Source organism: Pseudopodoces humilis, chromosome 14, assembly GCF_049639895.1.
Source record: "Pseudopodoces humilis isolate 2021_Gansu_Grassland_sample_001 chromosome 14, ASM4963989v1, whole genome shotgun sequence".
Taxonomy (NCBI): domain Eukaryota; kingdom Metazoa; phylum Chordata; class Aves; order Passeriformes; family Paridae; genus Pseudopodoces; species Pseudopodoces humilis.
Window position 1 is genome coordinate 8,041,913 of NC_142213.1, and position 18,639 is coordinate 8,060,551.

The 18,639-nt window shown below is 42.2% G+C and overlaps 1 protein-coding gene across 6 annotated transcripts in view; it reads right to left on the reverse strand.

The window, feature by feature from the left end:
* Positions 1-4,209: 4,209 nt before the first annotated feature.
* Positions 4,210-18,639, reverse strand: part of NUP93 (nucleoporin 93) — a 78,174-nt gene continuing 63,744 nt past the window's right edge. For all 6 annotated transcript variants that reach the window (XM_088062183.1, XM_088062185.1, XM_088062186.1 and 3 more), the window contains 12 exons: positions 17,839-18,004; positions 16,904-16,997; positions 15,652-15,843; positions 15,298-15,424; positions 15,113-15,185; positions 14,740-14,784; positions 13,170-13,286; positions 12,421-12,539; positions 10,397-10,514; positions 9,943-10,026; positions 9,108-9,236; positions 4,210-4,446 (listed from right to left, as the gene is read on the reverse strand). In XM_088062183.1, the coding sequence (XP_087918309.1) occupies positions 4,336-4,446; positions 9,108-9,236; positions 9,943-10,026; positions 10,397-10,514; positions 12,421-12,539; positions 13,170-13,286; positions 14,740-14,784; positions 15,113-15,185; positions 15,298-15,424; positions 15,652-15,843; positions 16,904-16,997; positions 17,839-18,004 (1,375 nt within the window). In that variant the 3' untranslated portion in view covers positions 4,210-4,335. The remainder of the gene's footprint in view (positions 4,447-9,107; positions 9,237-9,942; positions 10,027-10,396; positions 10,515-12,420; positions 12,540-13,169; positions 13,287-14,739; positions 14,785-15,112; positions 15,186-15,297; positions 15,425-15,651; positions 15,844-16,903; positions 16,998-17,838; positions 18,005-18,639) is intronic.

Sequence of the window (18,639 nt, forward strand, 5' to 3'; positions counted from 1 at the left end):
GTCGGCCTGATTCACAACACCAGCTGCAGCAACAATACCGGGGCCGAGCGGCGCTGGGAGCTGCGGGCAGGGAGGGGAGCTCTGCAGCACCTCCCTCCAGCCCCTCCACTCACAGGGAAGAGGTGCCAAGTTGTTTCTGCAGGGCTTTCCCTCACTTCCAGCCGATCCCCCAGTTTGTTCTGGATATTAAATGCATCAAATGAACCCAAAATCGAGTTAAGCAGAGTATGATGCAGTGCATTACACAGCTTCTTTTAAAGACTGCCAAAGTGTTATATTCCAACAGGCTTTAATGAGGCTTTAATTGACCTGTTTCCATCCCTGTGGAAGAGGGAACCTACCGCCCTGAGTGACACAGGACACACAAACGATGCAGGGGCTCAGCACTGCAAACCCACCATGCAGAGCAGACTCAATTTCTCAGCATCACAGCAAAGGAAACCTGGAAAGAGAAAAGAGGTGGTTATTCAGCCAACTGCCAGTAACTTTTCCCAGTGGGAACACAGAGGCCATCTCCCATCTCTTCCAGACAGCATTTCCATCCTTCCAACTATAAACCCAGAAAGAGAGCAAAAATGCTGATATATGGACATGAACAGAGGCAGTATTTGAGTGCTGCCCCACCACAGGGACACAGAACTGGAATTAACAATATCCCCTTACTTCTTCCAGGCTGGAAGGAAAACATTTTGCTTCTTTGAGAGGCTGGGGTGACAAGGGCTGGGAGAGTAACAAAACCAGAAGTTCACTGAATTCACCTTTTCTGAACACAATTCCTTCAGCTCCTGTGAGGAACAAGGTCCAGGAAGTGTCTTAGACAAACACAGTAGTAGGAGGAAATGGTGGTAAACAGAGAAGCCACCTCATTTAGCAGTTCTACTCCAGCCAGAGGGTCTGGAGTAGAATAACAAAAAATCAGATTGAGATGCAGAATTGCATTCAGCAGGGAAATCCAAGAAAAGGCAGAGGAGTAGGAATGTAACCCATAGGCACAACCCTGACTATGACCAGTACACTCTGGGGTAATGGTGAATATATTTAAAAGGATTAATTTTGTTGTCTGGACTAGGAAAACCTCAGAGACAGCTGAGAAGACAAGACCCACTGACACCAGCTTTCTGACTGTTTAGGAGGCCCTTGAAGCACATTTCAGCAGTGCCAGTTCCCACAGGAGCTGTCTTCCCTTAGCTCAGTGTAGTTTTTACCAGGTTAATCCTGGGTAGAACTTTGAACTAATTTTTTCCCTACTGGACAGGTAACACATAGCAGAAGTTTACAGCAAGTATTTCTAGTTTTTCCTCTAATCTCCTGCAGCAACACAAGCTTCAGCTGTATTTGACTCAAACCAATGAGTCACCCTTCAGATGCATCTCATCTACCTGAAGGATCTTTAATGCCAGGGATTAGTCTCACAGTAGGAAAAAACAAATGGAATTATCCTAAACTTAATTTGTGCTTGCTCTGTGTATAAAGAGCAGAGCTCCAGTGACTTAGAGAAGATTTGTCAGTTTTTACTCAGAATGAATTCAACTCAGATGAACATCCCAGCTCTCCTGCACACTGTGCACCACTCCCTGTTGTAAAGGGAGTGCATGGTGACACCACCTTTGAGCAGGCTATACCAAACACAAGGCATGAGTTTAGTGACACCCCAAAAAAACCTTACAGCACATCAGCTATTTAGAAAAGGCTAAGCTTGTAAATGAGCAAAGTCAGTGATGGTGCAAAACCTGAGGGAGCAGAATTATTCTGGTTATTCTCTCTAGCAGAATAAGTGTGAGGTGGAGGGAAAACAGGGACATCTGGAAAACCATGGGGGTGCCTTATTCAGCAAAGCATGATGAAAGCAGTATGTGCATCAGCATCTACCTCAAAGCAGCAAAGCCCTTGAAGTCATGCAGAGGAGTCAGGTTTGTCAGAGCCAGGCTCAGGCACTGAACTGGAACCTGCCACTCTGGGGAACATGGGAAGATGGATGGGATGTAACATTCACCACCTGCACACATCTAAGAAGAAATCACAGGGCAATCAACAAGTAATAAATTAACTCCAAATATCTGTGGCACTTTCTTGTATCTTGACTGACATTGGGCTGGTCTTACCTTTTCAGGGCTAGTCTCGGGACTTGGACTCCCTGGGGTTTATTTCCCATCTGTCCATCACAGAAGGATCATCTTGGATTTTGAAAGCATGAAATAATTTGGTTTCTGATTAGCTTAAAAAGGGACCAAAGGCTGGAGTCACAACTGCTGGGCACAAAGGGAGCAAACTATATGCAGACATCAACCTTCCCATTTACCAACACCCAAGAAGGCTGAGAAGCACCAGAAAGCACCTGCTATGGCCTCCTCTAAGTGCAGATGGAGAAAGGATAATGTACTGCTTAGAGAAGGTCCCCAGGTCAACACTGGACATCAGACCATGCCAGTGAGGCAGCACAATGGCTCTCCTGAGCAGGGGATGGGCAAGAGACAGGAGAACAAGGTCCTGAAATGGGAGCAGTAAGAGCTGAGCCCCAAAAGACTTCAGTCCCTGCATGAATGGCAGATCAGGGAGAGGGAATTACAGCGGGAAGGTGGCCCTCATCCTTCCCAGACTCCAGCAAACATTGTCCCTCGCTCAGGTCAGCGGTTGCCTGAGGACAGGTGAGGACTCACCAGACTCTGTATGGGAGGTGTTTGACGCTGGGAGTAACTCAGGGACAGGGGCTGAGCACCAGCCAGGAAAACACAGGAGCAGGGTCATCCTGCAGGAGTGCATGTGGGGCAGCCCTGGCCCCACCATGACTGTCCACAACAGGGAAGGGGCCTGCTCTCTAGGGAATGGAATCAATTCTTACCTGAGATATGCTAAGAAGTATTTCCACACAAGTATGCCAGAAATGTTAATAGTCAATACAGCTTTCCACACTCACCTGTTGACAAGTTTTTTAAGCAATCCTACCCCACTCCCACCCCCAAAAAACTCCTTGGTAACTCACCAACTCCCCTTTACTTACAGGGTGTTGTCCAGGTCTCTCTCAGCCTTCAGTTGGGACAATCCTGGCCGTGCTACAGGAGCACTCGGTGCCGTACACAATCCCTAGCTCTATCCTCTGAGAACCCAGCAGCTGGTTTGCTAATGCTGAGAGACATGGATTGGGGTGGCTGGCAAGCCCCTTGCTTCCTGTCCAAAAGGTGGACAAAACTTAGCTACAACATTGCTGGTGAAAAAAGTAATTAGGAAAATTGTCATCATGTCAGTCAGATATTCCTCCATCCCAGTAAACTAAGACATTGCAAAATGGGGATAAATTCTCTCCCATGATAGCTATTAACATACAAAGGCTGAAATCAGCCCCTACCATTTTGCTGCCTGGTCTGCATTCCAAACTCCACATTCTCATATCCCAGTAACACTAGAGGATGAGACAGCAGCAGGGGAGCAGCAAGAGTAATCACCAATATTCCTCCCATTTTTTTTCAAAGACAGGCAGTTATATTAAAAATAAAAACTTCTACTGTAACATGCTTCTTGGGCTTTCACTCTTATTTAACTGCAGCTTAAAACAAAGGTAATAGTTTTTAAAGCCCCTTGTAGGGCTCAGGTTTCCTGCTAAACCAACAGTAATATCCACCCACACCCAACACACCCATACCTGGGCCTCTCTGGTCCAGCTTCCTCACTTCTGGTGAACTCGACAGGGGCCCACTTGGAATGAAACTGACAAAAACTCCTGTGTTGCTCACAAAAAAACCTCTCCTACCAAAATATACCTGTTTCCAACCCAGCTGCTCCTGCAGAAGCTTCAGCAGCACTCCAGGGCTGTGAGCACCTGGCTCAGCATGGAGGGGTCTGTGCAGCACACAGAGCTCAGCGGCACCGCAGCAGCACATGCGCCACACGAGACAACAGGATGGACTGATGGCAGTGTGTCACAGGGGTGGGTGGGGCATCAGACACATTTTCAACACTTAACATGCATTCAAAACCCCCTAAAGTTTCTCAGCTTTAAGTTCATTAATCAATAAATCAAGGTTTTCTTCTCCATTTCCTCTTCTGCCGTAAAATGCCATACTCGTGTCCCTATTGCAGAGCTATGACCTCTTTTTCTGCATAGCCTATTAACTAATTAAGAATAAATTTCTAAATGTAAACCAATTGAAAATAAAATTAATAAAAACATAAAAACACAAGAATCAGTGAAAATGAAAATGTCAAAAACAAATATCAAAACCAAAGAAATTTATTTCTGTCAACAAAAATACAGAATACAAAATGACACTGGTCCCATGGGCCCTCTGAACGTACTAAAGACAGGCACAGGCTGCTGCAACCCCAGCCAAAGCTGCTCTGCTAATTCATAAGGATCTCCATTTGCACCAGTCTTGCATTTGTGTCTCCCGATGTTCTGTATGGGATCATCCCAGCAAACATTATCAGTGCACGAGCTTGAGACTGAAGTTGCTAAAATAGAGAAAAACAAAGCACGGTTACTTTAGTATCAAAAAAACCACAATGATACAATACTCTTCAAAGGAGCACATGTAATCTTTATTTCTCAGAGCTGCTCTCTGGAAAAGGAGTCTCTGCATTTTGAAGAAAATCCAATTACTCCCTTTTCCAACCATTATAAAAGCATGTCAGGTTACCCTTTTGCTTAAAAAATAATCCCATTTATTTGAAAATACCTAAGAAAAAACCTTTTCAGCCCTGTGGGGCATTGCTGTACTGCAGCAATCTTGTAATTTCTGCATGAAGTGGGCTTTCCCAGGGCAACAGGATTCCTTCCCACCTTGCAAAACATAAAGCTGATCCTGTTGAAATGCAGCATTAATGTTCTCAAAGCAGAAGCACTAGAAACAAATCAGAGATGCCACACACATTTGGAGCTCTCCAGTATCACCTGCAACATACCAATCTCCTCAAAGGCTCTTCCTGCCAATAACACAATGAAAGCAGAGGCATCAAGCCCACTCAGACCTTCGCTCAAAGCAACCAAACCCTTTCCTGCACACCAGAAGACTACAGAACAGCTAAAGGAATTCAGGAATAATTTGTCTCATTTGTTAAAACTGTTATTAAAGGAAAAGGAAAGTCATTACAATAACTGGTAGGAGTCAAGAGAATGCAGAAAACCCAAATCTTTGTAGAAAACTGTTCAGACTACTTTGATTGCTAACAGGTGTTTCCTCTTAAATATTAAGCATCTCAAAATTACTGTACTAGAAGATCCCACTGTTCAAATCCTGCTTTCACCTACTGATTGCAGGGAAACCCAAAGGTTTTTAGGTTACTGTTGGCACATGGACGGTAAATCTGATAGCAGGAACTTACAAACTGAGAAGTGACCAAAGCCCATTCCATGGTTGGGAACTGTTATAAACACCATCCCTGATGCCTCTTTGGTCAATTCCGTCCCTTTTTCAGGGTGATGTTAAACCAGCCTGTTATTCAACAGCCACAGAGAAGCTTTGGTGGTTGATAATGGAAAAGCTGGGAGAGTTTTCCCGAGACTGACCTAATTGCTAACATCTTCTGGGACAGTTTCCCTCCCAAGCTCTCAGTTACCACCAGTGGTCTGGCAACTTGAGAAAGTGGCCTGGAAATCCCTCATTCTGTTCCAGTCACAGTCTCCCAGCCTTCTCCCAAATGTATGACACAGTAATGTCTGAGCTGCTGCTTTTCAGTGGAGGTCAAAACAGGTGGTAGATGGAAAAAAAAAAAAGCATGTCAAGGTGTCTGACTTTGGAGTTTAAGTATTAAGAGGCAAAAGCTCCCACCATGACTAAGGGCTGAGGAGCAATGTGAGTTACTGTTCTCTTTACCTTTACAGTAGCAATGATACCAGAACTGGCCTATTTATAAAAATCAGAACAATACTTTGGGAAGAACAAACTGAGGTTTGCAGAGGTTAAGAGCGGCCTGGAGGTCTAGATGTTCTATTGCTGTAATTACTTAATGAACATTACAGTTACTTGCAATTTTAAATAAGACCATAGATAATAAAAAAAAATAATTCCATTGCAATAATGACCTAATTTTGCCAAGATAATGCCCTTGGCCTGCTCCAGAGAGTTCACCACCCCTGACTGGGGCGAGGTGCCTATGACATTGCTGTCATGCACTCACAGCATCTGGGCCAGGGTCACTCCAGCCATAGCTTCCAACACTGCAGGCTGGGCTCCTTGCAATCTCTGCCTGAAATCTGACAAAATGGATCAGGCCAAGTGGGACAGGACTTTGTTCCCTCATTCCCAAAACTAATTATATACATAAAAGAAAAAATACTCAAAACACAGCTTGGGTGATTTCATCCTGAAATAAACACAATGCAGAACTGCCAGCTCTGACCCCAAACTTGATCTTTTCTAAGTCCAGTCCACCTCTGAAGTGGGACAAGAGATGTTTAGCAGAGGGTTACTGGGTTCAGGGGAGGCTCCAGCAGAACTCCTCTCCATCCTGCCCTGCTGCCATGTCCATGCTGTTCCTGCTCAAGTCCCACCCATGGCAGCAGGATCCTGCTCAGGGTGGTTGGCAGGGCAGTGCTTGGCACCAGAGGGCAAATTCAAGGGCTCTGATTTCCTCTCTGGGGGACGCTGCTCCCTGCTATATAGAATAAACCTCAGGGTTACAAACAGCAATTATCTTTTCTTCTGATGAACAGAGAGATCTGAATCTGCCTGTTCTGATGGATCTAAAGAAAAGCCAGGGTTTTCAAAGACCTATTCATGGAAAGGTAATTTTTCACTTGCATTCTCTACTGGGCAATGTGCCAAGGCTGTTAAAGCTTCTGAAAGGGCTTGATTTCCCCATAAATTTACTTCCCCAGAGAGTATGGAAAAGCTGCCCTTCTCCCAAGGGAATTCAGGAGACAAATTCTTGTCATGCACAGCCTGCTGAAGCTCACGTCTGCCATCTCTGTCCAGACGAATGAGATTTTGTTGAAGAAACACCTCTCTCCTCACATCTGTAATGCTCTTCTTTCTTTACCCCACTAAAGTTGCCTGAGTTGCCTCCCAACCAAAACAATCTAAATTTCCTGCTCCTGCAGTCTTGGAAGAAATTCTTCACGGTAAGAAAAAAGGGCAACACATGATAAAGCCATTCTTACCCTACCTTCCATGTGTCCATGCCTGGTATTTTTTTTGCACATACAAATCTTTAGGCAGACAGGAGCTACAGGGCGGTGGGTGTTTTTTGCTTGCAAAATCCTACATTAGCAGATTTATGCTCCCTTGTGACAATCCAATCACATAGCTGTTCTCTTATCCCCTCCCTGACAGCAGAGGCAGTGGACACTTGTCCCCTCTGATGGCAAGGAACAGCTTCTACTGAACACAGCAGCCAGAGATCTGTGACTCAGAAAGCCCATGCTCCCAGCATCACTGACCCCCTGCTGCCATGAGATCCCATCACAAGGCCTGGAGCTTGATTAACAAAACCCGAAGCCTGAAATAAAGAAAACTTTCAAGGGTTTTTAGCAAGGTACATCATCAGTTCATCTCCACAACTGTGATAGCATGAGAATGCAGAGCATGTTTATGAAGTGGTGTTCACACTGAGCACATTGTGGTTATGATAAAATATCATGGTGGCCTCCTTCCACAAAAAGCTGCTAATCCCATTCCAAATCAGCCCATGGTATTCATCCTGGGCTGACACCTGACAGCACTCCACCCCTATGGAGATGGTGAATCCTTCTACATTAGGCACAAGACTGAAATCACAAAATCAAAACAAACAGCTCACTTGGAAAGCAAGGAGACATAAGGCACTCTTTGCTCAGTGCCAACCTTGTGAAGACACACAGCAGGTAACAGCTTGTGTTAGCCCAGGACTTCACATGGGCAGAGTTTAAGGTGGGAGAAGCCCAAGCAGTGTGTACCCTTCTCCAGTGCTGCTGATCCAGTGTACAAGCACCCCTGTGAGGCAGGATCCTGTAGCTCTCACAGGCTGTGTCTCAAAGACAAAAGCTGTACCATTACCTGAGCCTTTTATTCGAGCCTTTTGTTTTTCTATGTAATTTAAAAATGCTACTAAGATTTTTACCAATATTACAGTTTACAGATCAAAGCCACTTCTGCAGCTAACTACAGCCTGGAATAAAGCTGGCTATGGCCCAAGCTGGTTTTTCATTCTCAAAAGGAGCTGATGATATTTATTTTATAATCTGTTAAGGCAGGATGAATGGTTTGGCCTTGGTTTCAAGTGCCTGCAGCAGCTTTAACTTAAGAGGTACAAGGCCAAACCTGGCTGGAATTAAGCTATGAAACCTTCTGCTCAACCCCAGACATTGGCAGGTGAGTGCTCACAGACCTGGCTGTGCCATTTAAATGCCGCCTATTCTGCAGCTTGCTGAAGGTGGAGGGTCCCATCAGTGGCTTGCGGAAATGCCTCTGCACCAGCTTGAGCAGTGAAGTCAAACCCACTGTTGTCACGCATTTCAACAGCAGCCAGACCAAGCACTGCTGCAAGCTGTTCACTCCCTGCAGGGGCAGCAGAACGATGCTGGCATTCACCAAGGGGATGTGCTCAAGCATCTTGGCAGTTCACCCAGGTCCACCCACCTGGAAAATGTTGACCTGCATCACTACAGAAGCAAGCTGTGGGGAGAGAGAGTCAAGGAAGGCCTTTCCACCAGAAATGGGCACTTACTCAAATGAAAGGAGTGGCAAGGAGGTGCTTAAAAACCAACAGCTCAGTTGTCAAGGCAGCAACATCAACCATCCTAGAGACACTGCACTGTTCCCATTTGCTTTACTATCAGAGATTTCACTAAGAAGCAAACTGAACACTCACTTTCTCTTGCTAGGAGGTGAATATAGATGTAATATCTCCATTAGCTCAATGTCATTTAAAGCAATATCACAGACTCAGAATGTCTTAGGCTGAAAGGGACCTTAAAGATCATCCAGTTCCAAACTTTCTTTACACAAAGCTGAAGGCATCAGAGACCAGCCTTGAGACTAAGTAACTGGACAAGCTCAGTAGACCAAGACTCTAAGTAACTGAGCAAGCCACAATCAAAACCATTAGAGATTCACAGTTACTTGAAGCCCAGTCTCTTGAAACCAGCAGAATAGGATATAGGAAAACTTGCCAGACAGTGAGGATTATGTTCTTACCGAATCTTTGTCTTCCATTACCCGCTGGGGTCTGGCAGGAGTCGTTGGGCTTGTGCCTTTCATCCTCTTGTATTTGGTGAATAAAATATTCATGGTTGCAAGCAGGACCTCAGATAAATTGTGTTTGATCTATACAAAGGGGGGAGGGGGGAAAGACACATTTCAGCAAAAGCAGGTTGACAGAACCATGAGCCTTACCATACAGATTCCTCTAACAGTCATAGGTGTAATGGTTACCCCTGCTATGACTGCACCACCCAGCAGAAACACTGCCTAGAGCTTTGAGACAGACATGCCCAGTGGCTGCACCTTCAGGTTTGATAGCAGCAGGTCAGATAAAACCCAAAGCACCCAAATACACACAACTACCTAAAAAAGAAGTGTCATCCTCCAGTTAAAACAGCTCAAGAGCAGTAACAGCTTTCCACTATGCTTCATTTGTAAATACACAAATCCATTAATTCCTGTCAGTTAGAGGCAAGGAAATGCCCTACAAATGCTTAGTGACCATTAAGAGCACAGAAGAACTAAGTCACCAGCAAGTTAAAAGTTTTCAATATTCTGAATTCTTGAATCAAAGTCAGTAAATCAGGCAGGCTCAAATCTGCAGGTACCTTCTTCAAAATGGAGACAGGATTTCTGGGTAGGGAATTCTAGTGCTCAAAAGAGCAGCATTAAGAAGAAAAAGCTGCAAGCAAAGAGTCTACCTGTATGAAATTAAAATAATCTCATCCTTTTTCTCTGCTAAAGAATGAGAATGATTAGATGACAACGTTTTAAGATCCTTTTAACAAACCAAAAGGCTTTAGGAGGCTAAACCCAAGACATTACTTACTTCATCACTGAAATTCCGGAAGGCAGAGACTCTCTCCTTGACGCAATCTTGGCTAAGAGGTACAAGCTTCAGGCGTTCAATAATCTTCAAAAAGAATACCAGGAATCAGGACAGATAATCAGCATTCTGTGTACCATATACTAATAAAGGGTATTTTGAAATGTTAATGAAATGCTTTTGTTTCCATTTGAGAGAAATTATTTGTCATTTATTGGTTTGTCTCCTCACTTTGTTGAGCAACAGGAATATTTTGCTTAATGTCTACAAAATAGCTCCAGGAAGATCATATCCTGTTTATCAAGCAACAGGGAAGAAACACCTTTTAAAATTACTATAACATTGCAGTCCCTTTTAACTCATTAAATGCAATTTTTAAAGTGATGTTATTTGAGACATTCTGGGCTTTCAAGGGCATTAGGAAGGATACACTTCAAACAGAACTCTTGAAACTTACATCAAAGGCCCTGTCAACGTGACCAGCGTGATATTCATCAAAAAATGTGATTAAGTCTAGCAGAAGGTAGAACGTGGAATCAATGGATTTCTTTGCACTTATCCCCTGTGCTTTGTACCTGAAAGAAATTGTGTTACAATTTTATTGTGCAAAATGGCAACCGTTTATAACTGTGCCCTTGCAATTCTTGGAAGTGGAGACATCAAACTCAAGGACAGAGGGCATTTAACAAAGGACAGCTTTCATTTTCCTTAACCGGGAGGCAGAATTTTCACAGGTTGTGGCTTTCTAAAAACACTGTTAATCACTTCCAGTTTTGCATCAAATCCAGCATTTGTTTCCTTTAAAATGTTTACATTTCCCACATTCATGGGCAAACAGTGCCAGGCAGCAGAGACCTGCAAGGCAAGCTCCGTACCAGCATGTTTAACACGCTGTTTTACAGCAGACAATCCTCCAGCACAACTGCCTGCTTCAGGCAAGAAGTTAAGACTTAAAAGATGGATTAAGAGCTCCTGCAAGCTCTCGGGAGCTACACTGGCTATGGGATGAACTGGAGGGCTGCCTGCTCTCGTTCCTAACTGCATGAGGGCACAAAGAAGTTATTTTCCCAAGAGTGGTGCTGCAGATAAGGAAACCATGTAGCCTCTTGGCCTTTCTGTTGGGTGTCTCCCCTGCTCCAAAAGCATCACAAGAACACAGAGGAGGAATACTGCATCCCTACAGCACTGTCATCAGGACAGTACAGAAGGAAAAGCCCTGTCTTACATTTAACTGGCAAGAAGATGTGCTAGTCAGAACTGCTCTGGCTTTGCAATCACCCAGGTTTCCAGCCGAGAAGAGGCATTATTGCACAGTAGTATTTAGTGCTTTCAGACACATCAAAGCATGTGGCAAACCAAAAAAGCCCATTACAGCCTTTGCTGAAGCTTTAACTCAAGCCATAGATTTAATTCTCTTTAATGTCTGCCACCAAATCAGTCTCTCGCTAAGTCAATACGGCACCAATTTTCACTTGATCCCAGCCTGCCTAAATGAAGGAAAGGCTGACTAGAAGGAGCAACTGGCAAATGCCACTTGTCAAAAGAAGAAAGGCAAAGGCCTCTGATGGAAATCAATACGTTTCTGTATTTGTCTTCCCAATTTCAAAGTGCCAGCAAGTGGGCTTGGTTTATTTTTATTCTCTCTGCAGCTTAATGGTTGATAAAAACCACTAAGGCATTTCTCATAGGAATTCACATTTTGCTTTAGTAAAATACAGGAATTGTCCCGGGCAGTCACCGTGACAAGATGCACCAAAAAGTGACAATTTTAAAAAATCATGAACATATTTTGCAAATGCAACTTTTCAGAATAGGTTATTCCTAACTTCTAGCTGCTAATGAACCTTGAGCACTGATGCCTCTCAAACATATACCCTAATTAGTATACAGACATGGCAGGAGACACTCCTTTCAGTTGCTTCCCTTCTTTTCTGGACACCACACAGTACTTGGTGTGGAAATGAGGTCCACTGCTTGCATTAGCCATACACAGTTCATCTTAAATATTCCATTTTTGGCTTTCATTAAAGCAGCAGTTTTCAGACAGCTACTGAACTATTGTTACAACTCAGAATTACTGGTTTTGTAGCTCTCTTTAATACTACTTCAAACAAGTGAATTGCATGCAACAGCTCAGCAACTGTTACAATATTTTGCTTTAAAAATAATATAAAACATACAATTCATGATATTTATTGCTTATCAGACTTTCTCTTCAGCTGGCAATCCTGATTCACCTACAGATAAAACTTCTTGCCAAATTTACCTGACCTGCCCCTGAAGATTTCTGATTTCAGTTCTGCAAGCCATCACAAGCAGGACAGGGTAAATTCTGACCTCTTCTTTGTCTTTCTAAATATACTGCTGTGGATGCCACAGTCCAACCTGCAGAAACAATGTCAGGAACTAACACCCACAGCACTGACACTCCCAGGTCATGTCGAGGTGAACCACCCAGTCCTGCCCTTACCTGAGTCTTACCTCTCAGCAATGGAATGGGCCATGTTCTTCAACCGCTCCTTGTTTGACTGGGGAGTGCTGATCTGGGGAACAACTGGACTAAGGAGCTTGTTCATCAGTTCTAAAACTTTGTCAGGGTTCTGTTGGCAATAAAGTTACACAAATAAAAGGAGCACGATGGAATGTGGTGTCTTAATGTCACTGAAAAAGCAGAAAAGTCTCATGCAGTGGTGCCTTCTGCAAGCCCAGAGCCACTTCCCTCCCATAAAGAGTCAAGATCATATTAGCTACAAGCAACACAATGCTGCTGAGTCACAAGATAAAGCATTTCCCCCTAGTTTTTCCTCTAAAACAGTGGTTATGGTTGCATCCACTTCCATTTCAAAAGGAAACAAGAGTACTCAGTATAAAGACCAACTATTTTAGATCTCAGTTCAATGTCTATGAAATTGGAAGAGTACACTTCAGGCAAATAACTGCACTAGACAGAATTAAATTATGTGTGGGGCACTCTCTTCAAAAGAGCACATTGATCAGGAGCCACAGTGTCCTAAATCAGAATCCCTGGAGTGCAATCCATTTGGATTTGCTAACTGAAACACCTCTTCATGCAGCCTATGGCTCTGTTCTTCCAGCAGCAGAAATAAGCTGCTTGAATAAGGGCAATTCAATCTCCAAGATGAAATTTAACCTCCTAATCACAGATAGAATGTTTGGAAGGGAAAAAGGTGAACCAAGTAAATTCTTAAGGCAGCACACAAAACACATACCTTTGCAAGGTCATAGAGTTTTGCAGCTTCTTCAAACAATCCTTTATTTTCTGCTGCAGAAGCCACTTTGTTAATAACGGATTTTGTGTCACTTGTAAACTTGTCTATCACTCCAGGCTAAAGAGGTGAGACAAAAATGAAAAAAGAGGAATCAGAAGGCTCGAACGCTTCAGAATATTCCGTCAAAGCAACAAATATTTTACATGTTGGCTTATGATTGGAATGGCCTGTACATTTCCATGGGAATGTGCAGAAGTGAGACATTAAAAATAGAATGAGCTCTTGCAAGAGAGACTCCCTCTTAAATGGAGTCAGCCCTGAGACATCCTTGGTTTCTAATTCATTCAAAATGACCCAGATAAAATAATTCAGAGTTTGAGCTGTTAATTGCTGATGATACAAAGAAAAAAATACAAAAGACTTCAGCATATAGCATTCCAGGGGCTCCAGGGAGATGCAGTTTGATTATACTGGCATGACAGGTTGTGAGTGAAATCTCACGGAGATAAATGAAAGGGTAACAAGAATTTTAAAACAAACAATAAATGTGTAGAATAAAAGAGATGAAGGAATCAAGAATATCTGGAAATTACTGTAGTTGAGGATGCAAAAATAAGACTATATAATCTAGAAGAATTTATTTTGAACTTAAAATTGTTGGTTTCACACCAAAAAAAGTGCAAAACAACAAAATATTTTTAAAGATTATTAAGTTATTTTTCTCTCTTGTATGCAATCACACTGCTTTTGACATGACAAAATAAAGACATCTAAAAGAAATTCCTGCCAGAAATAACTTCCCCCCCTCCTATTTTTGACAGCAGTATGAGCCCTAATCTTAAAATTAAGATGTAAATGATTCTGCAGTCTGCTTTACACAGAAATCTTCCAGATTTGTCACAGCAAACAGAAAAACCTCATTGATTATTAAAATTTTCATCATTTGCATGCACTCTCCTGTTTCCAGGTAAAACCTTAAGGTTTCCTTTAGCTTCTGACTGTGTAATTTTACATTTTGCTATTAGCAAACTGCTTTTACACACTGGAAGTAAGATCTGTCACGTCTAAAAATGGCTGAACTTTGATCCAATACTCTCACAGATCTGCTGTGGCTGTGCTTGTGGTCTGTTAGCCCTTGCTCCTTTAATTACAAGGATTTTTCAAGGACTGCAATACATTTCTACTGTGAGGTGAATGAGGATATCATAAATCATTTTCACATGTTCACCTCGGTTAACAGAACACTCTCACAACACCCACTTAAACTAAACTCCACTTCCTGCTGGGAAGATGAAATTCTGACCTCACTAAAGTTACCTGGTGCCATTTGCTCCTTCAGTTACACCAGCTGTGTAGAGGAACATACTTTGTCCTGCTGTTCCTGACCTGCCTTTGGTTAGGGCAGGTCACAGACTATTCTGTAAAATGATCTTGTAGTGGAAGAACTTGAATGTATTCAAACACAGTAACAATTTAGCTAGTGAAAAACAGAAGCAAAATAACCTCATGACTACTTTGGAAATCATACATAGGTTGTACTTTTAATGTAAAATATAAATGGTGAACTCACCTTCCTACTACCATCTTTTTCCAGCTTTCCAAGAATCATATCAAACTACATCCACATAGATGTAAAGTAGGAAAAAAAGAGAACAAAAATAAAGAGATGAATTGCACATATTTCATAACATATTTATTAAGTACAAAGACAAAATCATGGAATGAAAAACAGTGACTAATGTCAAAAGTATTTTTAACTAAATAACAAGCAAAAAGACATGATTAAACGTCTTAAACATATGGCCATTGCAAGACCTTTTGTCATCTGGGTCTGCATCAGGCAGAAAGAGTAAGCAACTCTACAACCATCCTGACTAATAAAGATTTTAACAAAGAAATGAATTTCAGTTTAACTGAGGAAGGCAAAACATGGCCAAACGCACCTCTCTGCTTTCAATTACTATTTCACTAACGCAACGCAAGAACATATTCTCTCCTTGGCTGTCCTTCTCGTTCCTATAAAAGAAAGAGAGGGAGGAAGGTACTCCTGTTTCTGACAGCTTTGCAGATAAGAATAATGAAGCAGTAATAACTAGGAGAACATCTAAAGACATATATTAGCTCCTACCTGAGAAAGTAAAAGTACTGCAGAGCTTCCCTTGGATCTGTTGATTCAAACTTACGCGTGTAAAGCATCAAAAGCCGCACAAAATTTAAACGTCTGATACCAGGAGGGTCACCAGCTTCATGGCTCACTGCAATGTCAGAAACAGCACTGTCAGAGAATCTAATGCCAGGAAAACGCTGATCTTCATCTCAAATTAGTCAGAACCATGATCCAGAGCTCTAATGCAACTTAAACAATTAACTTTCAAAAGATTGTTCTGATAAATCTTGGATCAATCACATAGACCTACAGCTTCTAGAGGGTACTCTGAAGGGTAAGGAAATATTCCTTTACTATAAAATAAATGGGACTTACATAGCTGTGCACTCTGCCCAGATGCTTTCAGAAGCAATTTTAACTCAAACAGGACCAAAGCAACATGAACAGCGTGACAGCGCAAGCGCTCTGTCCGGAAAAGAAAAGCAATTGCAGCTTCAAACTGTGCTGTCAAGAACAACACTTGGAAGTAGAGGAAAGGTGGCTGGTTCACCGCAAAATGTGATTCACCTGAAAGAAACCACAACACATGTAGCATTTTTCACATCATTTTCATGATTTTGCAATCAGAGATGACTGACAATGGATGCTTCCTGTCACAATGCATCACTACTGTTTATTAGGTGCCAGCCAAAATAAATACAGCACACAAAACTGAATTCCTAACTACACATCAGTGGCTCACCTACAACTGTGCCATTGCAGATTTATAATGAAGGACTACAGCATGAAGTCATATTCAAAAAGTGAAACAGAATAAACAGTTACTCAGAAAAGTTCCTTTTTCTTTTCATACAAACAAACCACCAACTCTGATCAAATCTGATAGATTCTCTAAAGACCACAAACTTTTTGTCTCTATTTATACTTATGCCAAGTGGTACAAATAATGTTAAAAACCTCGATTTTCTTACTCAGTGACACCAACAGTAGCTCATTATATTTCTTTTCCATACATTTTTATCTGAGTGTGAGTGATACTACAAACTAGAAGGCTGTGAAGAATCAAATTTGGTATGTTTTGGACAGTTCCAAGTGACTTAATTTTGACTGGCTGGAAGATGATTATAGGAAAATGTATTCTGTGGATGTGTTTAAAACCTTCTGAAGTGGAAGGAACTGTGACTTGGGTCCCCAGAAATTTGCTTGACATACTAATGCAAGGGAAAACATGAACACCAGATGCACACAGAGGAAAAGCTTGGAAATACATGCCCACTTTAGGTAGTGACTGCTTTTCTGTTCTGTATTCCCAAAGCTGGAAGTTCTGCTAAAGGACTTTTGCATATTTATGGTGAGAGAAAGCAACCAGTGAGAAACAGCAGGAGTGTTCACAATGAGTAGTCACTCTCTGGATTGCTGGGAAAACATGGGACTCATTCATCATGTCTTATGGAAGTTTGCCATGACTCCTGGGAAGCAGGCTGTCTGTGGACACCCTGAAGATGCCTGTCTCTAGTGGAGAGCTGCAGGGTTTTTGTGCAGTCTGGGGTTTGTGTAATAACAACTGGAAAGTGTCCTCAGCAGAAAAGCAGAGCCCCAAGTAAGACAACACTCCCTGGTTTCTCACCATAGTCTTCCAGCAGCTGCTTCTGGAACTGTGATAACGTTAGCCGGTCCTGTGGGGAGCTCGTGCCACCATCATCAAAACACACTTGGTTCAGCTAAAAAAACACATCCAAAAAAGAGAAGCACAGGTATTTCCCCTTGCACAAGCAATGCACTTAGAAGATAATTCATTCTATCACAGCCTCTCCTAGGCTGACTAGAAACTGCATCTAGTCACAACATCAGCTCCATCCACTGCTGGGAAGCAAAGATCCCTAATGCAGCAACAACTGAAATCCATACAGATATAACCCTGGGGTTCTGTCTCCATCCATGCCAGCAAACTCTGATGCTGGGACTCTGAACGCTCTCAAGCAGCATTTTTTGCCACAAATACAATATTAACAGATACATCATTCTACCACCCTTTTTCTGATAAAGGGGAGAAACAGATTGTCCTGGGGTGACTTTATGATGCTTGGTTTTCTCCCAGATTTGCCCTAAACCAGGACACAGGTACCAGCCAGTATTTATCATGCCCTCACCAAAACTGCAAGGACTTCAGAGACATTGATAACATTGTCTTTGGTCAATTCACACTGACATTTCAGACTTTCATCCAGGAAGGAGAATTCAAAGAATCCTCACTGTAGCAAGCTAATACTACTTGTAAAAACAGCTGACAAAGATCAGTGTCAAATGAAGAACATGACACTTCCGAAGACAACTGTACCCAAACTGACACCTGATAGTACAGAGGGTAACAGAACAGCTCTGGGATTCCAGTTCCCAGCCCTGCATTATCTTCAAGGTCAGGTCACAATGTGCACTACATCGATGTGACACACCAGATCTAGAAGTAGGAAGGGTAGCATAACAGTGGAGAAATGTGGTACCACTTAGATCTGTTCTTGCATAAAGAAAAACCAAAAACCACAACCCCAACACCAGACTTACTTTTAACCAAAGATAATCTTCTGTTTTATCAGCAACTTCACTCTGGTTGTCTGTAATGTCACAACGGCCAATAATACAATAAACAGCCCTTTTGTAGGGGTCAGTGTTATTTCTCAGAGCTCGTCTGTAATGAAGACGCAGTTTATTTTCTGTGGCAGGAGACAGTCTAAGGAAAAGAAAAGATTGAAGGAAAAGACATGAAACCCATTTTCCCTGTATGAGGTAACCTGGATACAAATCAATGTAAACAGGTGCATATCCACAGCAAAGGCATAATGACAGTAAGCACTGGCCAATATTTCTTGCACTTCCTGTTCAAATCTGTAGGAAGAATTTTGCACACATAATTTGTGAATTTAAACACATAATTGAAGTTATGGAGGATCATCTTCAAATGTTCACTGCAGGGAAAGAAACCACATATGACAGTCTCTTTAGGGGTATATTAATACTGTGGCAGATGGACTATTTTTGTCTGATTCTGCTACTGCATCATTTCAGAAAAAGAGAGCTCACATCATCTTTGGAAGTCTTTGTGTTAGTAACTAACAAGTGAGTAAATCATTGTGCCATGAGGTCTTTTAGGATTGACACCTTCATCATTATTAAACACTGTCATAATGTTCTTTGTCATTCTTTTTTCTTGCAACCTCTTGTTGAGAATTTTACAGAATTTAATCAATATGGTGCTCTCCTAAGGCATTGTTCGTCAAATCCATAGGCAGAGCACTTTTCCATAGCTGTAATAAAAACAAAATAAATCTATTATGGTGTATTTCATTAAAGTGTTTGTAACAAAAA